This window comes from Betta splendens, chromosome 19 (genome assembly GCF_900634795.4).
Source record: "Betta splendens chromosome 19, fBetSpl5.4, whole genome shotgun sequence".
Taxonomy (NCBI): domain Eukaryota; kingdom Metazoa; phylum Chordata; class Actinopteri; order Anabantiformes; family Osphronemidae; genus Betta; species Betta splendens.
Window position 1 is genome coordinate 4023776 of NC_040898.2, and position 27836 is coordinate 4051611.

A 27836-nucleotide genomic window follows, 5' to 3' on the forward strand; every position below is an offset into this window, starting at 1 on the left:
CTAATGTTGGGACGTGTCCTGGTTTGTCTGCTAATACCCAGTGTTTCCCCTTTATGAGGAAGCAAGGTTTATAAACATTAGCTGAAAGGAAAATGGAAACGTATGTAAAACAGGAACGTAACCAAATGTGTGCAACAAAGGAAAACAAAAAAGCTGTAGCTGCTTCCGTTTTATGAGCAGTTATTTGTAATGACCTCATTTGTTTGAATTCTGTATTTCACAAGTTGTAAATAAGCTCTGCACGTTTTCACAGTACACCAGATTTTATTGACACATAAAGGCAGTACTTACAAGTACTTATATACATCTTCGAGTATTTACAAAATAGAGCGCCTATGGATGTTTGACATGTATAAAAATATGCATTACATTTATATAAATATGTACACAATGTGCAAAACATATGGCATTACAAACATCGAGAGGCGTGGCATGGACAAGACGACTGTTACACTGAAGAACGGGGTTCCGCTGATAACTGGAGAACCTTCACCCATGCTTCCCAAAGTACATCTATTTATAGAACACGACACCTTTTACTGAGCTTTGGTGGAAGGTTTGACTTTACCACACAAACAGGACAATGTTTGCATGAGGATGAGAGCAGAGAAGATAAGATGCTGACTGAACCTTAGGGGGGTTCGTCAGGCTGACACTGCTTCCACCAACAGAGGTTCATCAAAGGAAGTGGCGTGAAGGCAGGCGATGACATACAGTACAATATATTGAGGGAGAACAGCCATTATTGCTTGTTGCTGTCCCTGTCTTGCCAAAAGGGCCAAATGTAAGTGGTATCACGTTGAGTGTACATTTACTGCAGCACAGACGTTTCTTTATGTTGATATGTAAAATAAAATGGGAATTTTCCAAACCAAAAATATACACATTGAATCTTCTTCTAGATGCTGTACACAGGCATGGTAACAATAAATGTTTGAATTAAAGTTAAATACAAAACTGCACCAAAATAACTAAATGTGATAATATGTTCCACCGCCTTTTTGGCAACAAATATTCAGTTGGACATTTTGAAAATGGAAAGACTGAACAGACCAACTAGTGATTCTTACGGTCTGTGGAGAAAAACAGCTGGACCGGCAGAGTCTAAGGGGAAGGTTAAGGTAATCTAATAGGAGCAGGGGACATACCTGTAAGGCTGTTTCAGTGGCTTTACATGTATGCAACCTTTAAGGGAAACGCTTACAGGAGTAGGATTTTGGTCTTGGTCTGATTTGATGCCAAATGTTCATCTGCAGCAGGACACTGGTAACATGAAGCTCTTGTATATTATTAGTCTGCATATCACTGCTGCTGTGAACAGCAAGTCAACATTATACACAATTGAGGATATTTCAGAGACCCTGATGTACCAACAGTAGGTAACAATGATGCATTAAAGACAATCTGAAAGCAAGAATGTATCAAACCCCAAATTAAAAAACGGACACTGAGATTCAATGCAATTCATTTAAAACAAGAACAAGGAGGAGCTCTACTGACCCGACACTGTGTGGCACACCTCACAGCATGTGACTGCAGGACACCACGTGGGAACGTGGACAGAAGCTTTCGGAAAAGTAAAAGCTCTGCTGCCGAGCTCATGCTTTTATTGGATAAATATTCAGCCGTGTCATTCAGCCGAGGCTGTGAAAGTGAAACAGTCGGAGATTCAAATCCGAATACGATCATGCACACGGAGACACGGACGGACATGCAGGACAGAAGGGGAACACGCCCACGCACAGAGCAGCGCGCTGGTCTCTCTCACACGCTCAGGACGCTAGAAGCCGCAGCAGCCATATGGTACAGAACATTCAGACCCCTCCTGATGATATTTATGCTGGAGGTAAAGACTTTGCAGCTACTGGCAATTTTAGTTAGCATCCTAGTTTGCTATGGATGCACCAACTTGCTCCACACACACACACACACACACACACACACACACACACACACACACACACACACACACACACACACACACACACACACACACACACACACACACACACACACACACACACACACACACACACACACACACACACACACACACACACACACACACACACACACAAAGTGCAGGGATACTGTTACGACAGTGACATATAAAGCTCATCCCAACAAGCATTGTTATTCCTTGATTTAACTTGCAGCACACTCTCAGCTGACAGCGAGTTTGGACACGTCTACATCTCAAACTGATATTTGATCCCCTTCCACTGTCAGTTTACTATTAGAAAGAGAGACAAAAAAGCTGCCAATGTCATAAAGTCCAATTTTTTCAGATATTTCTAAAAGTACATTCAAAATAAGAGTCTTGGACAAGAACTGCAGTATCTCTGGAGCAATATGTCGATCACAGTTATGTGAATCACTTCAGATTAATGGTTGTCTTGGAAAGGCAGAGTTCACATTTCCTTGTTCTGAGGTGAAGGAGGCGCATGCTCACATCTCTCTGCCTCTTTAGTGCATAGCTCTCACAAATATGTCAGCTTGACCGGAGTCTTTTGTTCTTCAGAGTCATTGGTTCCACAGCTCCACCACAGGCATCAACTACATTAGAAGAAAACAGTCACATCTGATACGACGGGTCAGACAAGTCAGCGAGCGCATATATTATCTTACAGTATGTAGTGGACTGGACCAGTGTGAACAGAGGCTTGTCCGCAATGCAGCCAGGAATCCCTTCAAAGTATGGCTCATTGCCCAACTGTACCTGGCTGCGCGTCATAAAGGGAACAGGTGGTTTTAGTGTAAGCACCTCACACAGGCCAAGCCAAAGCACTTGGTCGACTGGTTTAATAAAAAGTCCTTCCAGGTGTGGTGGTCGTGGTCAGTTCATTGTCTGAGGCTGTGCAGACGTCATAAGATGCTGATGTTCTGGGTCGACCCTCCCCTTTGAACATCGAGTCTAATAGAAGCTTCAAAACTGCAACACACTTCTTGTGCCATAGCAATCAGCGTCTTTTCAATTTCCAATGGCACTACGTTGTTTGAATGGACCCTCATCTCCTTTTTTATATCCTGTAGTTCACTTAAAAACTATTTACAAACAATCTACACAACTAGTCTTCATTTGGCTCAGCCTCTGTACAACCATCAATAAAATCATGACATCAGACACAGAGTCGACTTGTTTTAAAATCCCTTATTGGGTCTCACCAGTAATAATATTCTTCTGGTTTTAAGCCATGGCATTCCTCTTTTAAAGCTGTGCAAACATCTGCTTGTAGTTTGATTTCAATCAGTGCACTGCCTTTACACCATCCCTTCTTCTAGTATATAGTGGGAATATTGAAGATGGTGTGACTGGATTGTTGAGTGAGATGGCATAGTAGACATGTCATGTTCCTTTTATTCGCCACCCTATTTAAATTGTTGAGAACCAACCTCCTTGCAGCATATAATGCCTTTCTCTTCATCCATCCATCTCTGGCTGAGGCAGGTTTCTTGCTTACTTATCCAGCCCCGCGATCAGTCCCAGTGCAGCTGCAGGTCATGTGCATCGAGGAAGTCAGTAGGGATCCCCAGCGGTGTAAGTGCTCCAGCAGGACCTGGTGGCATGGTGAGGTCCAGCCACTCCATGTTATCTAATGTGGGGTCAGACAGGCCCATGTTGAGAGAGGAAGGAGGCGAGGAGGAATCACAAAAAGACAGGTCTGAGGTGTCCATGGGCGAGTAGGGTTGCTGGTCCATCAGCTGCGCCTGGAGCTCCTCCATAAGGCCCTGTGTTCGCAGGTCTGATACCGGTGATGTCCCCACCAGTGTCTCCTCCAGAAAGGATTCCAGCTGATTATCTGTTGCCAGGGACGACAGGCTGGGTAGACCATGGTCGATGACGGGGCCCATGGTGGGGAGAGGCGCCACTTGGATTTGTGGTGGGGGCCTGGAAAGGACGGTGCTGACCGGCAGGGTGGTGATATTAGCGGTGACAGGGACAGTCTTGTTGAGAGACATGGATGGTTCTTGCTGGATAAACGGTGTGATTTCTGCAGAGGTTAAAAAAAGATGATTATTAGGCACTATATACAAACAACAAACAGTCTGCATGGCATCAGCTTTAATGAGTCTTTGCACATAACATGTCAAATCACCCAAATGAAATCACAGCTTCCCACTTTTTTGGGGTCATTGGGCTGTTTTGGTGTTTTGACATGAGATGCTCATACTGTGGGTGTGTGTGCTTACCTCCGCTCTCTATGAGAATGTCGAACAAGTCATCCATTTGCTGACTGGTTGCTGTGGAAACCTGAAACGGCAGCAAAGTTAAGAACATTTGAGACAAACTCTCAAGGCTATAAACATTTAGCCTTTTTTGAATTTCTGAAGGTTGTTGTGGCTGGAATCTGCTGGAGCATAAAGAGCATTGTGTGACTATGGCTAGAATGGACCTCTTACCTGCGAAGCGTTGTTGATTTGCAGGCTCCGGCTCTGTTTGACAGCCTCCTCGTAGCGGGGGGGCTCTCGTGCCTTCAGAGGCTGATTAGTGAGAGAGGTGGGCTGCAGAATAAAGGCCGGCTGGGGAGAAGGTGGCTGGGAGAACGGTTGGATATTGAGTGAACTTGTATAATAAAATATTATGACTATAAAAGCAGAAGAATAAATGCCTCAGCAATGATACCTTATTAAGGGGTCCGTTGGAGATGTGGTGGTTGGGTGACGCCTGTGGAGAGACCCTGCTCTCTGAGGCGTTTCTTGGGTAACGCTGGTGATTCAGCTCAGGTGCAGTCTTCTGGTTCTCCAGACCAGGGGTATTATTGCACATGGTCAGAGTCTGTTAGAAAACAGAAATCAGTTCATCTTGTATCGTCATTGAAGCGCACCAGATTACACTGTGCTAAGCACTCAAAGTGAAGGGGAAAATGAGAGACGCCCAAATCTTACCTGCAGGCTAACAGTGGTGCTTGGCAGCTGGATTCCACTAGCACTGTTAGGTAGTGAAACTGGGAGGAGGATCTGAGTTCCAGCCTGGCCAGTAGTTGTCAGGAGGGTCTGAGGCTGACCCAGCACCTGGGAGACTCCAGCTGGGTGGCTGATAAAGAACTGCTGCAGACCGGGGGCTGCAGGTTGGGAATGGGGCTGGAGTTTGGGACTCCTCTGAGACTGGGCCAGCACTTGCGGACTGGTGCTTAATTGTGGCTGGGTTTGGGGCTTGAGCTGGGCGATGAGCTGATTTTGGGTCTGGAGCTGTCGTGACATGCCAGAAGCAACAGTCACGTCCTCCAATTTTACCACAGATTGCAGGGGACTTGTAAAAGCCTGGGAGCCCAGGATTGTGTTAGGCATGGCAGTAGATGAACAGTTTGACAGGACTGCACCTTCCACCTTAACTACATTTGAGTTCAGAACAGTAGCAACCCGGTTCACGTTAGGTACAGAGTTGGGTTTGGGAGACACAGAGACAGTGTCTGTAGCTGTACCTTGGCCTCGTTTCTCTACCTCCAGCTGCATCTTCAGCGCCTCCACCAGCCTCTGCTCCTGCTCCAGCTTCCTCATCAGCTCTTCTATTTGCCGTTCCTTCTCATGGAGCCTCCTGTCCTTTTCCTCCGGGACTTGAAAACATGGCAGAGGAGAGGAGTGCGGGCCCATAGCGTCAGGGCTCACTATGACTGCATCCAGAGGCACGTCAGATAAGCCTACATCCTGTTGGAGGGAGGAGGAATCCGTGGGAATGGGTGAAACGGGAGACACGGCGGTGGAGCTGGTTGGAACCAACTGCTGGACTGGGAGTACTACAGCAGGAGTCGCAGTGGAGCTGGTGACGTCCATGGGGACAGAGGAGAGTGCGACTTTGGCAGGAGGAGGAGCAGTGGCAGGACTACAAGTGCTGGGGCTCTCTTGGTAGGGCTTTAACCTTTCGATGAGTTCAGTCTTCGTTCCTGATACAGGGAGGCTCCGCAGCTTTAGCTCCAGTTTTAGCTCAGCCACCTAGAGAGATGGAAGTTAGCATTTTAGACTGGCAGGAAAACAGAGAAACACAGACTTAATAATACAATTCAGCTTGTTTGAAATCGACTTCAATCAAACTATGGGTATCATCTGTTAAGCAAATATTGTGCTAAATACAGTAGAATAGTTGTAGCCATCAGACTTCGAGGAAAGAGCTGTCACATGTCCATTTAAAATGTATCTACTGTCTCTAGATCTGAATCTCAGGTATTGGTGTTTATGCAGACTAATCAACTGAGACATTATTGGACACATTATATTTTCAGAGACGTCGTATGCAACCTTTTCAGGCTTTTAGCTGCAGCTGCACTGAAGCTTTTTAGTGACAAGACAAAACCCTGTAAAAGTCGTTCAAGGAGTGGTCACATTTCTCTTGCTGTCTCTGGAACATATTGATTCAGTTCAGTTTTATTTGTTTAAAAAAAATGAAGGAATGTGTTTTTAAAAGGCTGATGATTATAGGAAAACAGCTAAAACTGCTTGGGCATGCTGTTTCGAGGGTAAAGGCTTCGCTGGTACAAGTGGGTTTCCAAATACCTTCATCTCTTCCAGGTTGGCAGGCAAAACCCCTGGCTTGCGGTTCGAAAGTGAGTTGTTTGGCCGAGTGAGCGCCTGAGGTAGAGTGGGAGGGGGAGGGGCGGTGGGCAAAGACACGACGATGGAGGTCGGCAGGCTGCTGGCGGCGCTGCTTTGTCCCTCTGCCACAGGTCTACGGGGAGAAACAAACAAAGCGATGAGCTTATTCGGAATTACGCCAATAAACAGCTGATGAAGAGGAAGTGAATGTGGGAAGGTACTATTGTGTAGATAACTGGAAGCAGAAAATAGAGAAACACTGGAAGCACATAAAGGAAGTGGGTCCCCCGTGTAAGCAGACCATCCATCCTGTGCCCTACACTTCACCAACAAAGCCAGTCAGCTCAAAGGAGAAGCACAGGTCACAGGGCCATGACGCAGCTGAGAGACAGCAGCTGGTGAAGCAACTTAATAACAGAAGTTATTAATATGAATAGATAGAAACTATAGTCGGGCTTTTGAAAACAATACTTGGTACCAAAGTCACAGCCCACCAAACCACATGAGCAACAATTCAATATAAGAATGGTGGCTGAATATAGAACAATACAGTCACTTAACTCAAGATGACGTGTTGTTTTTACAAGCTGCTGCAGTCTAAAAGACAATCAGGTTGCAGATGGAAGGAAGGTATTATGTTGTTCTATACATACTTCAGTGGTGCTGGTAGTATAGTCTGGTAGTTGTAGTGCTGCTGTTGCTGACTGAGGATCTGCAGCTGGAGGAACAGTTGCTGTTGCTGCAGCAGTCGCGCATAGGAGGTGTCCATTGGTGCTTCACTGGTCTCCTGCTTCTGGTCTGGGGGAACATACTGGTGGTACTTGAGCTTCTTCACCCTGGGCTTTGGCTCTTTGCCCTTTTTGCTGCGGGTCTTCTCCGAGGGCGACTTCTGCTGGCTTTGCTATTGCAGGAGAGAATAGAGAAGTAAAATTCACAGCCTCCTCTGAATGACTGAGCATCTTTTTATAGACATATTCTTTACATCCTTTGTGGTTTCAAGGAAGCAGAGTGCTATAAAAACATCAACGCATGCGCTTGAGTGAGGTGCAATGATAGTGGACTTACTTTTACCAGAGTTGGGCCTGGTTTTGAAAAAGTAGCTGTAGTGAGCGGCTGAGGAGGAGTTACAGCTGGACGGCTGGTGGGGATCACTTTAAAGTCTGGAGCTGCTAGTGTGTGTAGTGTAGGGACTGGGCGGGTCTATAATAAAATGGGATGGCAATTAGAACTGCAAAGCAACTGCTGTCAAATCAAGTAAAACACCAACACCAGGTACTAGTCGTCTGTTCAACCTGCAGCATGGCGCTGGGCTGTGGTGGTAGTGCCACGGCTGGAGGGGACATCTCTGGTGCCTTGCTCTCGGCTGGTGAGGGGAGCGAAGCTTGAGACTCTTGGCTTGCCGGCTGCTCTGGGGACAGAGCGTCACTGCTGTCTTCATCGATCACCTTGGGATAATTCACTTGGCCCACTGACAGACAAAACAGAAGAGAATAAGTCCTGCAGGTACAGTCCTGTATCAGTGTTTATTGCTGTGCAGCAACCCTTCTAACAGTCCATTTAAAGCAGAGAGAAACTGAGGATGGGTGCCTCAGTCAATAGTTCCTCACTCACTTTAACCAAAAGTCTTTATTCATTTCTAGTGTTTATCTGTTACTCTGCCCACTGCTCACCAATAATGGCCTGTTTGAGGTTGGAATCCACTGGTAGGATGTTTTTCTCCACCAGCTCCATAGGGCCGGGTCGCTGGGCGATCTTTTCATTTAGATTGTCAGCCAGCCGGGCCCTCTTTAGCTTCATCTGGGTGGCCTGTAGGGAAGGCTCCGCTCCAGTCTCTGGAGGATAGAAACATACGTAATGTAATGCAATGTAACAGCACTTTAAAGGGCTTTGCTCAGTGCAAAGTACTAGTTCATTTTTATAATTCTACTAGCTGTAAGATGCTGTTTATACAGGCGCAGCATTATGCCGGGGAAACACTAGCTCAAACAATAAGAGTGTGTTGTGGAACTGAGAATTACCAGTACCTTGCAGGATGTGCATCCTGACCAGCTCTGCTCTCTCTGGCCGACTGCGGATCTTGTGCTTGAGAAAATTCTCAGTCTAAACACCAATTTGGACACAAAGGAATCAGGAAATTGCTGAACCATTCAAGCCACCACTGAGCTGAATCATCTAGATCTTTACTATAGTGCCGTTCTGAAATGTTGCCTTACTCTGGCTCTTTCCAGGCTGCGAATCTGCCCATGGAAAGCTGCCGGGCTCTTCAGAGCTGCAACACATAACATGTTCCTCAATCCAAAAGAATGACGTAAAAGCACAATTTTATAGACAATGGGATTAAGATGCCATATGACTTTATTAATTACACAAAGGGGAAATTCTTTTGTTTGCAGCAGCAATGAAACTTTAAACAAAAACAACAGACAAACTGAAAAAAAAAACAATATTAACTGTGCAAGAAAATAAAAACAAGGTACTTAAGTAAATTTTAATTTAGATATTAGAGCATATTTTGAATATTTACAGCATTAATGGACGGCAGATGGATGGTTAAAAAAAGATTATTAGGAGCTATTGCACATTTTAGGGTACACAGTGTAAAATATGAGATATTGAACATTGATGTTGTGATCATACTGATATTGTAATAACATAGCAATGAATGAGTACACTGTGTAGTGTGTGTCACTGCAGTACTGCATTGTACAGTCTGATGCTGTGGGGAAGAATGACCTGCTTAAAATATTACCATGACCTGCTTGACCTGAGCAAATGTTTTTTTTTTTTGCGGCAGTCAGTATGCAGTTGTGTTATCGTTTACTCGCCCACAGCACATTACGGTGGGAGATGGAAGGCTGGCAGAGCCGGTACTCACGTGGCATGATGCCTTGGTCCACCAACTGCTCCCTGGTTCGCCTTTGCTGAAGCCTCAACTGTAGTACTGCAATCGAAAAAAAAAGAAGAAAGTTGATGCAAGTACAGTAGCCAATACTAAAGCAGCAGTTAAAGCCTGCAGGATCATTTGTAACAAAATGCTGTTCCTGACAGTTCCTTTGTACATCTGCACATGTGAAACGATGGCATGCTGCTTAATCTTGTGTTCACGCTTTACAACATGTATTGATTTTAGGACTGACCACTATCCACAAGCCCATTTACTTCCAAAACACCTGAATCTTTAATTTTCAATCTACTGCTGCTACCTCCAAAATGGGTAGTTTGTCTCATGACTGTAGGCAATCTAAACATAGCACAATAAGAAAGACATGGGGTTCCTTGTAACAAAGCCCTGTGATTGTGTCAAGTAGGCTTATAAAAGAGGAAGGTGTCACTTCACTAAAAGCATGCAATGTTTTACATACTGGGAAATGGTAAACAGAATTATTTTCCACGTGGAAAGTAAATAGTTAGAATTAACTGTGAATTATATTAAACCTACTGTACAATGCCAATAACAAATCAAATAAACTACATTCATTTTTCAATTTGACTTGCTCCCATTTATTTATTTTTGATGCATATAATAAATAATAATAAATGTACAGCTGAACAAAAGAATAAACACTCCATTCACAAGATGTTACGCATTAAAACTTAGCAGATAAATACAACAGTCTGACAGGAAGCAGCTGGCCTCTGCCCCAATGAGTATCGCTAAAACATAAGATGAGGATACACATAACCCAGAGGGAAAACTTACTTTGTAATGCATGCAAAGGCCAAAGCATTTCACTACTTTGGCTAAAAAACTTAAATACTACAGCTGTGAACAATCACTTATACTAATCTACAGCTATTTTTAGACACGATCCAACCAGAACTTATCTGGACATTACTAGAGCGGCATGCCAAAGGCAGCTGGACGATAAGCAGACTTTATTCTGCCAGCTTCCCCGTCGAACGTCAGATTAAGCCCATGTGTGCAACAGGTAGGTGTCAAGAGGACACACAGCCAGAACGCTTGTCGATGGGATTTGTGCTCAAGTCCTCTGGGAAATGCTGCAGAACCTTCAGACAAACAAATGGTGACCAGTGAACAGAGCAGGCTGGGGGGAGAGGTGAAAGGTCACTGAGCTGTAGTATCCACACATAGATTACACAGCTCAGATGTGAGCATGCTCAGGAATGCTGCTGGGCAAAGACAGGCATGAACAAAAAGGAGTGAGCGGCAGTCTTCAGACCACCATAAGTCATCTAGGCCCAGACACTCAAACCTATCACGATGGTAGACAGATTAACACCTGCCTGTTGAAATCAATGAGAGAAGAGATGCAGTGGGCAAAGTGGAGGATGGCTCACAGGCTGGAAACTATGATGTGTGGAAATGACAACAGCCAAGATAATGAGTGGGTGCTACTACCGCTGACATTCCACAGGCACAATCAAGAATCCACTATCAAAACGTTTTACTGTGCTCTCTTAGCAATAGCTTCACAACAACACTGGGTCTGCTGCTACATACACTATTTGTATGCATCTGTTGACTGTGTCTGACAAATAAAATAAAACCAATCCTAAGCATGATCAGCATCACAATGATCCTCTACACTCTACCATCCAAACCAAGATCAGGAACCGGCCAATACAAGACTTATTTTTACTTGCTCTGATGTCACCATGCAACAATTTATTAGTGTTGTGTCACTGCCAATGCAAAAACTGGTTAGCACAATATTATATAAAGGATAATGGAAAAGAAAAAGGTTTTCAGGCTGCATTTAAACCCAAAACTACAGTGGGTTCAGCCTCATAGCCCCCCCCCCTTTTTCCTCCTGTGCTTTGAAGGTGGTTTGGTTGGATGCCAAAAGTGAATGTTATTGTCATGAGCCACTGACAATGACAGAATGACTAAAGCTTAACCAGGACAACTATGTTCCCTAAATCCATTTATGATGGGTCCACTGCCGTCACATTCTACAGCTCAAACAGATGATTTTTAGCATCCCAGCCATGTGAGACTAATCACTGCTCCACCTGGCAGATCAATACAGCACTGCCAAAGGCTGATTAGAAGTTGCTTAGGGGGTGTTAACAAGGTGACTATTCATGCAGTACATCACTGCAGGGGGCACAATCCACAATCTAACTCTCTCCTGGATTACTGTCCTGTACAGCAGCATGTTCTCACCATTTTTACGTTCACTGAGTGGAGGCAGAGAGGGCTGCAGCGACAGCTCCTCCATCTCATGGGTCACCGCCTCACTCTGAGGACTGGGCACGAGCAGACATGACATCTCACAGTCCCCTTCAGCTCCTAGCTGTCCCTGGGTGGCCTGCAGCTCCATACCGACTTCCCAGGCAAACTGCAAGGGGTATGAATCGCCGACCTTCAGTATGCCTTGCTGCTACCTGCATGAACACAAGAAAGAAGGAAAGATGAAGTTAAAAAACAAAACAAATGACTATTTTTAATAAGTTCTTATTTTACTCTTTATTAAAATAATTTTACTATACTATGATTTTCTAATTCCCAATAATTAATTTACTTGGGAATAATGATCATCCTGTTGGCCCTCGCTCAACTGCTAAAAGTTATGGGTAGTATTTCTTCTGAGCCATCTGGAAAAGCTCAGGCGCAGCCCAAAATATGGTTGGAATATCTATCGTACTGAATAATCACTTCAGACCTTTTCAGACAAAAATGCCAGTTAGTACATAAATGTTCCCGCTGTTCACAGAGCTTTCAAAATCTGGAGTATGACGTCACTGTGGTAGTTTCACACAGGGAATGGAAACGTTTCAGGGAGCAAAACAAACAAACTTTGGCATCCATGGCTTCCCAGCGGCGTCCTCAGCCACAGATGCTGAGTGCTAAGACGAAACGTAAGCAGTTTAGAGTTTTCAGCAGCTCCTACACTGACTCCTGTAGCACCTTTTAATAAGCGTATTGTGTTTCGTTTAGTTTTTTTGGTTTCCTTGTAGACCCTTACAACAGAACTGAGATGGACCTAGTTGCTGAACTTATAATAACAATAATACTAATACTCCAATAAAGTGTAAAGCCCAAGCTTAATTTTGTTTTTTTGAGAGTCATCCATTTCAACTTCACTGATTTGCATATTAATGGGCCCCCTCATCGCTGGTAATACAAAGGTCAAGCCAAACTAGGTCAGCTGTTCTGCAACTGTTCAACTGATTTTAGCAGAAATACAAAGACTGTAGATTAATCAATAACCAAGGCTCATTCGGTCCACCTGTAAATTCCTACCGTTAGAAGCAGAGGGCAGCGAGAACAGAGACGCCTGGGGTTAGTGCAGTGCAGTCACACTAAGCCATGGAGTCGAACCTAGAAGGAGAGAGAAATGTGCAAAGGTTAATATCAATATATGACATCATTCAGGATGCAGAATGAATGTAAACCAGGCTGTAATTTTAAGGGTTGCTAAGAAATCCTGAAGGTCACCAACATCTGTCCTTAATACAAATGACTCATAATTAAAACCTGAACTCCACCAGTAGCAAGCAGACATTCATCAGCAAGTACGGAGAGGAAAGAGCTCTGCTTGACAATCATAAGTCATAAATGTAGACAATGCACACGAGCAAAGAAGATTGCAAAGCCTAAAAAGTCCTTCTTGACCAACACAATACCCAACAAACTGCATTGATGATACTAAAAGCACATTTCATTTTTATTAAAAAGACCTAAAATACTTTCTACTAATGAAGCTTAATATCTTTCATTTGTGGGAAACTAACACTTGCCAGTGTAGTATAGTTTGGTGGTTTTTAATTAATTTCTTTACACTAGGCAGAGTGCTCGCATCTTTGCAAAGTCAAGGATGACTGATTAACAAAAAAAAAATACTGGATTCAGGTTTCAATGACTTTCTGATACTTGAGCTGATACTTGCACAAGCTCAAAGTTCAAGTTGGTTTTGATTAGTCATTTCCGCAGCATGATGTGAGTGCGGGCGTGTCGGCGCCTAAGGCTGTTATTTGTGGTGCAAAGGTTTATAAAAGGGCATGCTGGCGCATAAGGTGTTGACCTTTTATTGGGAACTTCCTGGTTTTCTTCACAGCAGTTGAACTAAGTGAGAATGTAATGTGAAAAGCAGCATGTGTGAAACAGACATAAACACCAGTTACTTCACAATAATGCTTCCACCAAACGAGCCCATGGGAGCACATGAAGAGCACTTGTCACTCTGCATATTGGCACAAAGTGGTCATGGTCTACTTTACCCAGCCTGGCTACAGTCTGGCTGACAGTGTGGCATCTTTTAAATCTGCAGCTGGGGTCCAAGCCAGAACCAACTGAAAATTTGAGTGGGTCTGGTTCCACAACTATCAAAAGTGATTAGAAAAGAAAGAAAACAAGATACTATGCAAGTATTTGAAACAGGTTTCTTGTAGAAAATTTGTGGATTGAGGGATTTTGTTTGATTTGCATGGATACTTAAATTTTAACTGTATTAACTAAATAATTGATAAGTACTGATTATGTACTGATTGATAAGTACTGCTACAATTCTACTGCTAAAATTATTAGCAGTAGTATTGTAGCAGTACAGTAAATACAAGCTTAGAAATTAGGAGTAATTATCTAATTTAACAACTAATTGGTTGCGATTTTAGAAATATAATTTCATTTATTTCATATGGGCCATATACAGACCATTTTACATTTTAGGTTGCAATAGAATAATCCAAATAATTTCCATAAATAATACTTTTGTTTGAGTTTGTCTTTTCCGTCATTGGAGTGTTGGAGCTTTGTAGCTTCTCTTAAATGTAAAAACAAGCTAACAGGAAGAAACATGGGTCAACACTGAAACCTGCTCAGGGCTCGTTTGTCAAACCTGCACATGTAACATTGAGTATCTTTAAATTACATCCCATCTCTAAAGTGTCTTGAGATAACTTTATTTGTGAATTGACACTATATAAACAAAACTGAATTGAATAGGCAAATTTTGCTGACCAATTCATAAAAATGTTCATAAAAGGCAAAGAATTAAGATATTATTAAATGACTGAGTATGAAGATATTGTGTATATACAATATCAACTCTTAAAAAAATGTAAGTATTGATTTGACTTTGACCATTTGGGTCTGCAGCTTTTTGTGGCTAAATAAACTCTGCTTTCATCTACAGGTAATAAAGACATTATGTCATAATGGCTCATTCAGTGGAAACAGTGTTCTCTTGTGTTCTCACAGACACACATGTGGTTTCCTTCCTGGCTCTGGGTTTTTTTTTTGTCTTTTGCTGTAAACACAGTCTGAAAACCTGAACAAATAGACCGGCCGAACAAACAAAAAGCGCTGAGAGCAAATTCTATGGAACGCAGGCTTGTTATGCAAATCGGCTTCTGAGAAAAAAAAAGACAAATCTGAATAAAATGCTCCGAGGGCACACTTGGGTGCAGTAGCCAACTCCAGCATAACAGCAGTTCTAATTCTTTCAGTGCAATATGAAGATGGTTTATCAAACTCAACCTGAGGTGAAAAACTGCTGTTCAAATATTGGCATAAATGTGCTCAGAGATGAATCAGGGTTTAGTTCTTCCCATCATAAAAAGAACATAGAGCTACTAGCACCAATTAGCTATGTATAGTGAACTGTACAAGAGGGTGTTCGGACCATGTAGGAGCTATTATTACCATCCAAAACAAGCACAGAATCTGAATGCAATAAAACTTTAATCAGGCCTGTATATCTGAATGTACACAGTATAAGCCAGCATTAGATGAACGTGGCTTTATTGTTTTTGTCTTTTCTTGAGTAAGCAAAGAGCTGATCTGGGTTCCAATAGACCAATATTTACAAGGAGCAGTCGCAGGTGTTTGTGAAGGCGGACACATAAGCTCATGCAAAACAAAGTGCGCCTTGAATGTAGTTACATGTGCTACAGAAGACTGAAAATTGTTCCTTGGGATGTTTGTGTTGTGTATAGTAACGGCATATTGAAATGTTTACTGTTATCTTTTAATTTGCTAACCTCATACAGTATTAATCAGTCATTGATTCATTTCATAAATCTATACAAAAGGTAGAAAAGAAAGTCAGTTGAGTTGCATGTGCTGCAACAGTTAATTAAATCAAATCAAAATTCATATGAAACCATCACAACACCTGAGCTCTGACCCGCATAAATGCACAGACATCTACCTACATTGTGATGCGTGGTTTCCTGTTCATCTAGTTTGCCTCTGGGACAGACAGAACTCTAATCTGGCTAGTAGAGTAGAGTAGAGTAGAGTAAAGTAGAGAGCCTGAAACAACATGGGGGAGGGAAAGTAAATAAGTAAATGAAATCACACATGGATAAGGTGATGTCCAGATGTGTGGAATAGATCATCAGTGTTTAAGTCGGAGCTGATCACTCACACTTCGCAGAACTGGAAAAAGGCCGTGTGTGAGGTCACCACATCCTGTCCGTGACTCAGAAACTTTTTGTCTTTGCTTCACTTCCACTTATTGCATGCTCAAGCATGCACACAACACGCTGCAGTAAACACACACTTCCCGACAAACCCGACAACCAGCTAGATTGAACGACAAACACACGACAACATTAATGATTTCATTACAAGTGGCTCCACCACACGCAGTGTTTTCGCAGTGTGCGGGACGAGCTAACGTAAGCAGCTAGCTACTAAATCTGACAGGTGAGTGAGTTGTACACAGTGCCAGACATTTAAACGCGAGGGATTTCCGTTTCCACTTTTATCTGTGGCTACAAAACAAACATCGAAATAAGTCACACGTAACGAAAAAGGCATCGTCTACGCGTTACGGCGTTGCCTTGCCCGGTCCCGTCGGCACCCTTCTGTCTGCACATCAAGAACCTTCATCAACAGCCCTCTCACATTTTCGCTAGTTAGCTCGGTTTAGCTAACACGGGCTAACATGCTAAAAACATGACAGCAGCGCACCGCGTCCGTGCTCTTACCGAACTGTGACTCGAAACACAAGACGGCCCAAGGTCGCGTTCACAGCGTTGTATCCATCATTGCTAGCAGACGTGTCTTGTGTAGTTATTTTTTTTCCAGCTATGGGATTGAAGTTTATTTCGCTGAGTAAAATGGCTGCGATTGGTAAGGCTTCGGATGCAGAGTGATGTAATGACGCTGGGGGACAGGGAGCGTTGGGGGGAGTGGAAAAGGGCAGGGACTGATGCCGCCATCGTCCCCTTTCTTCTTCTATGGTTTTGTTGGCGCCTGGCGAAAAACGTGGTGGTGCAGCCACGCCACCTAGTGGTCAGGAGGGATATCTGTAAGCTTATTTTTAAACTCCCACCATGCTTGCCTTGAGTACATTGATCTTGCAAAACACAACAGGAAAAACAACACAAAAGGCAAAACACTATACAATTAAAAAAACAAAATAATTTCACAAAATTTTATAAAAAATGTACAACACAAAAAAGATGAGATAAACGAAAAGCCCAGTGAATTAATATAGAATAAATTAACATTTTACAGACACAACAGCATGAGACAAGATAATGTAGTGTTTCCTACGAGGAAAAGTGATTGGGGTAATGGACAAATTATCAGTGACAAAAAAAAAAAATCAGAGCTTACACAAAGAGCAAAAAAGAGAAAAACAAAGCATTTCACTATACAGAATATCCATGCATGCATCTTAGAAACTGCTTATTCTGGAGCAGTGATGCTGGAGCAAAATCGCAGCTCCCACTGGATGAGATGCAGGAGGGTTTGGAGTGGGCAAACCAGTGATTAGAAACAAACAAATTCAGAATTATCATTCCCTGATGTATTTTCTACTGTATATAAATAAATATAGCAAACCAGTAAATCTGTATATAAATAGATTAGATTTTGTTGCCCTGTACTTTGAAGTAAAGGGCAAATGCAGTTTAGGTCTAACCAGAAGTACCAAAAGTAGTAAGTGCAGGATATAGATACGAGCAGGAGAAAAGTATGGATGATATTTACAGATGGGTATGCAATGGACACAATATACACATTGGTATAAACTAAATCAGTGATTTACAATACAATTTACATATTTACATATAGAAATTCTATAAAGTGATTAAAACAAGTAAAAAAAGACCTATCATTTTAAAATTAACAATTGAAAATTTGCCTTGAAATACTCCAAATACATTTTAGCAATTCTAATTCTCTTTAAGCCTGTATGTACAATATTGAATGACCCATCGAATGTATAACTAAGTCATTTTTCTGTCTTACTCAGTGGATGTTGGCTATATTGTAGAATTAGTGACTGAGTGTAATATGGGACTTCAGCAATCAAACCTGCCCAGTTAATCCATTCCATTATATATAATACAGAATAAATGATTTTTTTTTATAAGAACTCTTTATTTTGAAATAAAGATATATACAAAAATACACATTTTCAGAATGTCAAACATTTCTTTCAGTTATTTTTAAAAATCTAGCTGCATTAGGTCATTTCATTCTGTACATTAATAACAAGCTGGAAACAAATACAAGATCTAAATTAATTCAGCACGCACAAACGTTTATTCATTACATTAAGAAAATACTCAATGGTTTAAAAAAATACTATACTCCTTAATATACAATTAAGGGATTTTCACATGTTTGTTTTTTTGCACAGGAGCTTGGACATCAGCAACATTATGTAGAAACTCATACAGTAACTTAGCATTGCTAGCATTTCCCAGAATGTCCGTTAGCTTGTCCTGGCTGAGTTTTACCAAATCTGCCAGGCTGTCTGCGTTTTTTATAAGAGCTCTGTAGTTTTTGGTGTTGACCCCAGGCATTTTCATCAGGAAGTCATAAGGTCCAGGGTTGTAGAGGTCTGCTGACTCGGCCACCGTGTCCGATTCAGCCGTGACCGCCTGAGCCGCCGAAGCACTGGGTTCAGGGCGGCCTTGCTTCAGGTCCAGGAAGAGGTCAGCTGTGGCATGCGGGGAGGGGCACCAGAGGATGCGAAGGCGGGGGAAATGCAGCGTGAGCAACGTGAGTTTTGAAGAAATATCATTTGACGATATCTCGTTGCGGAAATCCGACCGGGCCATTAAAGAAAAGGGTTTCGCTGGATCAAACTCAATGAGGAGTACTGGTTTTCTGTAGTAGCGAGTCATGGAGAGGCACTGGGTGTAGAGGCGTCCGCTTTGCAAGGAGCCAATTAAATCGCTAATGCTCTTGCGCTCCACGCAGGTGTCTGGAGTCAGGATGTAGTCCCCTACTTCTAGTGTGACCGGCTCGATGTCCAGTCCACGGCGATGCAGCAAGGAAGGAAGTTCACAGCGGAACTCACGCATGTCCACAATGACCCGTGAAGGCTCTTTGGGCTGCTGTTGGCCTCCTTAATCAGATAGGAAAGAGAGACACAACATGAGACAATCATTCACAACCACTAATGAGAAATTAAAAAAGGACATTAGAAAAGTACACAAACCACGTGACTTACCTGCCTTGAGAGTGTTGGTGGTGGCATTAGCAGGCTCCAAATTTCTAGCGAGATCCAGGTTGGTGTCTTCTCGGCCCTCCCTTTCCTCAGGGATGACCATTGTAGCTTTTTCCCTGCAGTATTACAAACACATGCAATAATGAGAAGACAAGTTCCAAGTCAGCGAATGCTGCAAAAAGCATTTGTGTGAGACGTCGTTCTGACCTAATGAGGTGCTCGAAGGCTCGCTTCTCCTTCGACAACGTCGTCAGGTACTTCTGTTCTTCTGTGGAGCCGCCATAGATGAGGAAATACACCCTGAGCGGCTTGCCCGGCCGGCTTGCTTTGTAAACCTCCAGCTGGCGCACAAAGCTCAGCTCGGCGTCATACAGCACCACGAAGGCGGGCTCCACTTCGTGCAGCACCCGCGTCAAGCTGTAGGGGTCGGTGCAGCCTTTGAGTGGGTGGATGACAGTCAGAGGCTCCTTCAGGACCCCGTAATAGGCATCTGATGGCAAATCTAACTTCAGCGGTTCTTCCTCGCCGTCATCTTCCTCCATTAGCTCATCCTCGTCCAAGATGCTCCCCATCGCCTCATCTTCCTCCTTTTTCCCCACCATTTGAGTCAGAGTCAACGACGGCCTGCTTTTACACTTTTTGGACTGTTTTTTCTGCATGGGCTCCTTTCCCTTGGTCCCTTTTTTGTGGCACGCTTTGCTCATTCTATTTGTGTCCAGTTCAATGGCAGCAGCTACAGCCGAGTCACGTTTACCAACTGTGCGCGCGTATAGCCGGTTAAGCAGCCACTCGGAGCCGTGTCGGATATACTGCTGCAGCTGCGCACACGTCCGGTCATCACTGGCACAGATCAGCGTTCGACCTGGAGGGGATATTAACTAGTTAATACACATGACACGTGGATTTACTCATCTCATCTTATTAGAGACACATGGTTACATGGAGGTCCTCTACTAGTGTCAGAGCAGCAAAAAATGTGTTATAGCGTATGCTAGGAGGGGGCTGAGAAATGCTGAGTTGCAGCTTCTTGTTTCCAAGTGGGCTGCGTCACAGCAATTCTAAGGGAACCCGTTAGGGTCTAAGTTCACCGTTATAACAGAAAATATTTCCCTGTGTTACCTGAACTCTGCAGTTCGAGGACACTGGTCAGACAAGGTGTCACCAACGTAGTGCATGTAGGTACAATTTATCATCATATGATATCATATCATCATGTCATTGAAAGAAAAATTAATTTTGCACATAAATATTCTGTTCTTTTTGATAAATCAAAACTACGCCTTAATTTGATCTCGAACCTGCTGCAATTTGAGAGCTGTTGTTCTCCTTCGCAATTTCCTCCAGAACCTCAGTCAGCGCCTCCCACTTCGGGCTCTTTTCCAGCACCAACTCCCGCTTCACCTCTGACATGAACAGAATTCATGTTTGAGAAACACACAATAGATTATTTGTATCTGAAGAACACATGTTCATTGGTCACATACCGGAGGCAGGGGTTGACTTCTGCTTCTCTGCTTCTGTGCCCACTTTAATTTTCTTCTTGTTCTCAGGGATGCGGTACACTCTGGCTCTAGCATTGACAAACATGGAGGTGCTAGAATCCAGGAACAGCCACCCTTATGTTTAAAAGAACAGCCAACGAGAGCAAAGTTAGACTAAAACAAGTACGATTCAAAAGTCAATTTAAAAACTATGTAATTAACCTGAATTAGAGCCAAAGATCTTCTGGCTGGAGCGCAATGACTCAAGCAGATTAAGGAAGGTGATGCAGTCATACTGAGTGAGGTAGAGCAGCAGCAACCTCTGCAACTTAAGGTCCTGGACGAGGGCCTTAGTCTTTGCTCCAAGCTGGTGCCAAAGGGGATCGAGGTAGTGACGGATGGTCTAGATGAGACAAAGTCAAATGCAAATTTGAAGCCAAAAAGAACACAGACACTAAATATAAAAGAGTAAGCAGCATGTTGCACTTTTCATTTCTATTGCAGAGCCAATCAATAATAATTTTAAGATAGATTCTTATTCCATGTCCCCAAAGTGTAAGGTGTTATCCAGCGTTGCAGACCTTTTCAAAGGCGTTGCCTAGTGTGTTCTCCAGGGAAAGGTCCTCAGCCTCTAGGGTGGGATTGTAACGTTTCAGCTCCTTCAAACAGGCACCCATAATATCAAGGATGGAGCTCTGGATGGCCCTCATAGCTGGGGTTAAGGACACATGAAGCTCCACTACTTCTGGCTTGTGCCTCTCCAGTACTGTGTTGACCGACACTTGGAACCTGTTACATAATAAACACAAATAAACCAATAACCACGAGTTTGCTTCTGTGCAATGCCTGCCTGAACATGGCGAAACGGCCCGTTCCAACTCTTCTTACCTGGGCCACAAGTAGAGCTTCTTGACAAAGAGGTTCCTCATCACACGCTCCACCTGGCAGAACCCGGAGGAGAACGCTGAGGCCTTATCGGTAAAGGCCTTGATGAAGCCTGTCTTGTTCTTCTGCCGGAACAGACGGAGGATGAAGGCCTCTTGGCAAGAGTCGATGATTTTGTGAGCGCGGTACACCAGGATTCCTGCGCAGCATAGTTCATGTCAATATGTAGTGTTTCCCAACAAAAGATTACTGGCAATTTGTAATCATGAGAATAGTCAGACTGTCATTAATATATTCAAATTTCATTACTCGTTTATTATAATTTGGGATAAAGTTTGATTGCACAACAACAACAACAACAACAACAACAACAACAACAACAACAACAACAGTCTCTTGACCTGTTATGAGATGAGCAGGGATGCGATCGGTCAGGAGGTCGACCACCAGGATTCTGCTGGTGACAAACAGCACGCCTCCCTCGGTGTAAACGTTGTAGCGCTCCGTGCTCTGGACGTCGCTGGTCACGGTCCGCGGCAGGTGGGTCACATCCTCCAGTCGCAGCTGCTCAGTGAAGTATTCCTGCGAAGGGCAGAATGCGCGTCTTCTTTTATGGATCGATATCAGCCACCGATGGTAGGATCATTAACATCTGTTTTGCTAAGCTAAGCTAAGCTAAGCTAAATGAACGCACGCGCTTCGAACCTGTTCGGGCGTGCTCGTGTTGAGCAGGAGGACCAGGCTCCCCGGTTCCGAGTACACCCGCATGAAGTGAAGCAGGATGCGGTCGATCCCCATCCCCTCCGCCGCCACCAGCAGCCCGTCGCAGTCGAAGAGACCCAAGAACATCTCGGTCTCGAACTCCAGCAGAGGCCCCGCCATGTTGAAGCCGGCCCCGCTGTCCGCTGGGAACGAAAGCCTCCACGTCGTCTCCCAGGGGCCGCTTCTAGTTGTTATCTAAAAACGACACGAACCACTGTCAAACAGCCGCCGATCAGCGTTGTCCAATGTTTTTAAACGACACATCCGGTCGTTGACGTTCGAGAGCACGAGCGCCACCTAGTGTCGAGGAGTATTTATTGTTTGCTGACGAAGTAGTGATGATTTCGCACCATGTTCTTGTTTTTCCCACACGTTTGTATATTATAAACAGCATACTTGCTTTGTGCTTTAGTCAATGTCTCATGTCCTCCATTGTAACATCAAATTTATTGTCCATGTACTATAGTAACACTGCTAAATTCCCGTAATTATTTTATCACCTCAACACTCAGCACTCAATATATTTTCAGATTTATTTGAGGAAAATATTACACTTTTTATATTATTGTTTATTTGTATTTGTATCACTTTACTACAAGTAGTTACAACAATCGGTAATTAAGGCAAATAGCAGCAGTACGGTTAAAGTGATAAATGATGTAAAGAAGCCCAGTTTCCATAGCTGCTGATAGGAGTTTCTGGTGTGATCATGTGTGTGTGCAGGCTTAGTATTACAGCGTACCTGCTGTTGGAGCACAGTAGTCTCAGCGTGTATGTATAGGGTAGTGAGTGGATTTGTGCTTGTGTGTTTAGGCAGCAGTGTGGAGGAGTGCAGGGAGAGGGTTCAGCTTCCTGACAGCCTGATGGATGAGGCTGTCGTTCTGCAGGTTTTGGCCTGTAGGCTCCTCGGCCTCCGTCCTGATGGAGCTGTGACACAGGTGGGAGGAACACGTTGTCGTTGATGGTCGTTGGAGCGTGCCGGGAGCGCGTTCTGCTGAAATGCATAACAATCTCCAAAATGAAAGGTGTATGGCCAATGCAATGACACAGCTGCAAAGAGCTGCCAGCTGGGCTGTTGTGTCACGACACACTCCTGTGTCACGTTAGAGGAGGCTGAGAGCAGCACGGTTGTAAACGGCAGCAGAGGCTTATGGGCAGCGACCCCCCCTCACACACACACACACACACACACACACACACACACACACACACACACACACACACACACACGCAACCCGCGCTCCGAGCTGCTGTTACGCAGAAGCACAGACGCGGCTCATCGCAGTTTGGAGACTTCAGGCTTGAATTTAGCTACTTTGATGTCTGCACACATCTGTCACTCAAACACTTTGATGTGTCGACTGTGTGGGCCAGATTATATGAAACAACACGGGCCCCTGAGTGAGCTATGTGGACAACACTTGTGCTTTTGTGCTCTGTTCTAGTTCACAAAGTTAATTTAACTTACTTTTACTTTTGAAGTGACACAAAGCTGCGTCTGTGTGTGTGTGTGTGTCCTTGGCTTCATTCTGTCATGAGAACTAATTTCTTTTAATATCCTGAGTTTGAATAAATGAGGGGTGAAGGACTGTTACTAAAGTTAGGAATTTAGGAAGGGCTGCATTATCTTAATTAAAACTAATTTGTCAGTCACTTACATCACTAATGACTTTCATTAAATACTTGTGGACACAGTATATGTTGCACATGTATATGGTGCAGGTGTGAACATGACAATGCCCCAATGGTTCTCGTTTCTCGCCTCTCTATGTTTTTAGTTTTGCCCCTGGTCAGTTATTTGGTTTTGTATTTGTGTTTTCTCAAGTTCTAAAAGTTTGTATTCTAAGTTGAAATTCTTTGTCAATCTCCAAATGCACCCCTCTCTGTTTTATTTGACAAGATCCCAGTTGTGAAACATGTCAAATGAACAAGCTTTAACGTACTAATGCACCGACGTGCGCAGGCCTCCAGAGAGCAGTGGAGCACCTTGTTTAGAAGAAGCGAACATCTAACGCAGCTCTAAAGCACATGAGGCCGATGAATTTGCTGGATTGTGATACTACTACAGCTTTATGATTCATACGCTTGGAGGGAGCAGCCTGTTCCAGGGGTCAGCGTGTCAGGTTCTCAGGCACGTGTGGACTGTGGCAAAAGCTGTCCATTTGCTCCCCTGCACTGGGTGAGAGGGTGAGACGGTCCGGCTGTTCATCCGTCCGCCGCTGCATACGAGAGAAGAGCAGCTTGAAATCGATAGCAAGCCGTAGGATAAAATATGGAATATTTGACACTCTGTGGCTGCAGTGTGGGCGGGAGGAGAGCTGAAGACCTGATGCATCCCTCCAGCCCTCATTAGGAGCAGAGGAGCAGCGAGGTTTGGTCGTAAACACAGGGCTAAGCCCGAAACCTGGCTGGGCTCAAGGAGGCAAACGTTGAGCTGCCGGAGGTGAACGCATGCCTTTCAATGTACAGTAAGTGGCGTGAGAAGCCACTGACGCCTGCCTCTGCCTCTGCTGAGAGCTTGAGCAGATGAAGAAGCGATAGTTGCCTGTTAGCGTAGCGTTAGCGAGGTTCACGGAGCTGGGAGAACAGCACAAAGCTCCAGTGTTTGGGTGCGATAGCCACACGGGCTCTAATCTGCCCACACAGGAGGCCGCCCATCCCGCTTCACTCTCATCCTTAAAGGTGAACAGCTGTTTAAAGTTCCGGCTCTTTGAAGTGAACCAATGCCGGCGCCTTTTGTGCCTTTCTTTCTTTATTCATTAAGTTTAGTTTTGCTTCTTTTGAAAATTCTTCTTTTTATTTCAGGTGAACCTACTTGCTCCAAAAAATGCATTACGCAATCCATAAAGCAATTAATTAATGAGACTGGTTGTTGAGTTGTCACTTTTAATAGTGAATTGCCAATTGACAAATGATAACCTTCTACAAATAGATTTTAGAAGAATGTTTCTCAAGCTCACTTTGTAGATAGAATCTGCAAAACAAGTAAGAGAGTGGAATCTAAGTGCAATAGAGGCTGCATCAAGCTGGATGCTACTTATTATTGAATTATGTTCAATAATATGCGGCTCAGACAAAGCCTTAGAAGATTTTTCTATAGAATATATAAATATTGAGTTGCATTTAAACAACATTACAAAGAGTAATACTGAAATGTGAGTGTTCGTTATTACAGTGCAGAGTCAAAGCAGACGTTTGCTCACAGAGAGGTTTTATTTAGCACAAAGAGCAGTCATCAGTATAGAAAATGCTGCATGTTTCAGTGGAAGTCAAAGAAGCACGTCAGGCAGCCGTGACCCTTTTTGCTCCTGAACCTCAGCGGAATGTGACTGAAAAGATTACGGTGCTTGGAAACGGCAGCGTGAGCGTCGCCGCTGCATGTTCACAAATTGACATTATTACAGAACACCCTCGCAGCGCTGAAATATAGATGAGGGAGAGGAGCATTTTGGTGCTCAGAGCCGGGTCAAGCAGCCCCTGCAACGTGCACACACACACACACACGCACGCACGCACGCACACACACACACACACACACACACACACACACACACACACACACACACACACACACACACACACACACACGCACTTTGTTTACGTAATAGTGGGAGCTGATTACTAAAAGCGAAGAGGCCTTCGCTTTTCCAGGGCTTCAATTTACATACATTATGAGTGAAAGAACAAGGGAATGACCGTAGCACAGATAAAAACACGCCACCTCATGCAAAAGAAGCAATACAAATATTCAAAGCAAATGTATGGCACTTAAGCAAATGGAAAGGAGAGGGAATAAAAGGAAGTGAAGGGGGTGAGAGCTAGTCGTATGTGTGGTGAACCTCCACAACGGCCGTCTGAATAACTCTGACATCTGGCAGAGTGGACGTTGGGAGGATGGTGTCAGGAGGCGACACGAGACACACGTTCCAGGCTGGACGTCGGTGGGAACAGCTGCCACATGTGTGCGAGAGCGTCGGAGACATACGTGAGGCTTGATGGTGAAAGCGGGAGACAGACAGACAGAGAGACGGAGAGGAACGGACTGCAGAGGGACTCGCATGCAGAGGTTTCTGCAGCTATTAGCATATCTCACTCATGAGACATCACTGGAGACCTGCAACAGTTTTCATGGTGGATTTTTCCCCACCCGGAACTATAGCATTAAAATTTTCTGTTTGATGTTGCAGACGCACATTTTCCCCCTGTCTATAAACCAATAAACTCTAAATCCTGACAGTTCCGAGACCAGTTGTAGACCTCAAGTCTACATTATGCGGAGAGGCACTGAGGAACAAGAGGGAACCACAGACAGGAAGTGGAGATCAAGGCTGATGTGATCTCCAGCTGTGTCCAGGAGGGCAACGCTGGATGGAGGCCGGGAGGCGGTGTAGTTAATGTAAATAGTTATTGTATTTGTTTTACAGTAGAAAAACGCAAGATACTGGTTTAGTTAGTTACTGACGCACATTCAGGTTTTTTACAGACTTTTAGGTAGAAGGAGAGGATAAGGAGATGAGGAGAGGAGGTTGGAGGCCTGAATCAGCTCCTGCTGAATGTAAATATAAAATGATCTGTTGTTTTTTGTTATATTGAGTCGAAACAAACATGTTTCATTATGTTAATATTTTATGTGAAAGTAGACATGAATCAGGAGACGAGGAGGCGAGGAGGCCACGTCATGTAAAAATCAACATAAGTCATGTTTCCTCTTCATTCGTAAATATTGGAGTAGAAACAAAAATGTTTTTATTATTGTTTAGTTTTGACTTTAGAAAGTTTTCTTTTCCTACTGGTACAATTAACAGAATGTGATTTCTTCTGCAAATAGCACATAATATTTCAGAAAGCCAAATTTAGGTAACAAATTCACAAAAACAAATGTTTTCTTCACATGGGCCACCATCATTACATGACGACTGTAGCACAACTTATATGAGTTCATTGGTTCACATGCTGAGATCTTTGCTCTCATCTCTGTTGTTTTCCTTAAACTGGAATCCTCGACTTCCCAACGAGCCGGAGGATACGTTCCATCCACTGACTGACTCTGCACCCGTCATCTGCTGAACCATTCAATAAACCTTCTAAACGTGAGCTTGTTGTCTGGTCTGTTACTGTCTCAGTAGTAGTTTAATATTATAGATTTAAGAGAAGTGTTATTGAATTATTGATAAGATAGTGACTTCGTACTGTCAATGTTTGACAGTAGAACCTTAATAGACAGACGTAAATAGTCAGTTTAACTACAAACAGGCGCAGATGTCAGAAGAATCAGGCTTTGGAGTCAAAGCCGAGTGTTGGGTTTGAGGATAATCAGCCACATTGACCGCAATAGACCGAGGTTTGCAGCAATTTAGCCTGAGCTTTCCTCTATTCCATATTTTACAGAATAGTAATGTATATGATGACTGCTGCCTCTCCTCCCGTCCTCCTGCTGTGGAGGCAACGTGCAGCCCGTCAGCGGCCGTCAGGTTGGCGCGTTGTTAGCCTGCACCGCAGGTTCTAATGTCCCCTCACAGTTTACCGTCGGGCCAAATGGCTCCATTACTGTCAGCACCCACAGTAATGCCACGCGGGCCATCATGTGCTAAGGACGGCTAAGAGTTGTGTGACACATTTGCACAAAAGCACAATTCAGTATAATCGTCGCAGTGTGTGTGCGTGCGTGTGTGCAAGTGTGTGTGCGTCACATATAAACCATAAAAACGGAAAAGATGAGAAAACGTACTGATGACCACAAGTAATCAAGAAAAGAAAATGTGTGTCTAAACCGCTTTTCATGCTAAGAATGACCTTTTAA

The 27836-nt window shown here is 43.8% G+C and overlaps 2 protein-coding genes and 1 long non-coding RNA gene across 4 annotated transcripts; 1 reads left to right on the forward strand and 2 right to left on the reverse strand.

Moving 5' to 3' along the window:
- Positions 1 to 244: 244 nt before the first annotated feature.
- On the reverse strand, positions 245 to 16649 carry mrtfba (myocardin related transcription factor Ba). The gene is made up of 16 exons (XM_029134951.3): positions 16429 to 16649; positions 12737 to 12814; positions 11657 to 11877; positions 9404 to 9469; positions 8742 to 8797; positions 8553 to 8628; positions 8199 to 8360; positions 7821 to 7996; positions 7594 to 7728; positions 7182 to 7429; positions 6490 to 6661; positions 4888 to 5931; positions 4625 to 4777; positions 4402 to 4536; positions 4192 to 4252; positions 245 to 3992 (listed from the first exon to the last, which is right to left on the reverse strand). The coding sequence occupies exons 3-16, from the start codon at positions 11811 to 11813 to the stop codon at positions 3478 to 3480; spliced, it is 3156 nt and encodes a 1051-aa protein (XP_028990784.1). The 5' UTR covers positions 11814 to 11877; positions 12737 to 12814; positions 16429 to 16649; the 3' UTR covers positions 245 to 3477.
- A 1161-nt stretch (positions 16650 to 17810) lies between these two features.
- Positions 17811 to 22329, reverse strand: ercc4 (excision repair cross-complementation group 4). Its single transcript, XM_029134964.3, has 10 exons — positions 21980 to 22329; positions 21676 to 21856; positions 21278 to 21473; positions 20971 to 21178; positions 20612 to 20792; positions 20393 to 20524; positions 20207 to 20311; positions 19116 to 19770; positions 18912 to 19024; positions 17811 to 18806 (listed from the first exon to the last, which is right to left on the reverse strand). The coding sequence occupies exons 1-10, from the start codon at positions 22154 to 22156 to the stop codon at positions 18058 to 18060; spliced, it is 2697 nt and encodes an 898-aa protein (XP_028990797.1). The 5' UTR covers positions 22157 to 22329; the 3' UTR covers positions 17811 to 18057.
- Positions 21771 to 27166, forward strand: LOC114846239 (uncharacterized). 2 transcript variants are annotated; one of them, XR_003784007.3, is made up of 3 exons: positions 21771 to 21910; positions 22850 to 22974; positions 25915 to 27166. It is a non-coding gene; the product is annotated as an uncharacterized LOC114846239 (long non-coding RNA). The 2 variants fall into 2 exon arrangements; XR_008693154.1 differs by having other exon boundaries at positions 24842 to 26942.
- The last annotated feature ends 670 nt before the right edge of the window (positions 27167 to 27836 follow it).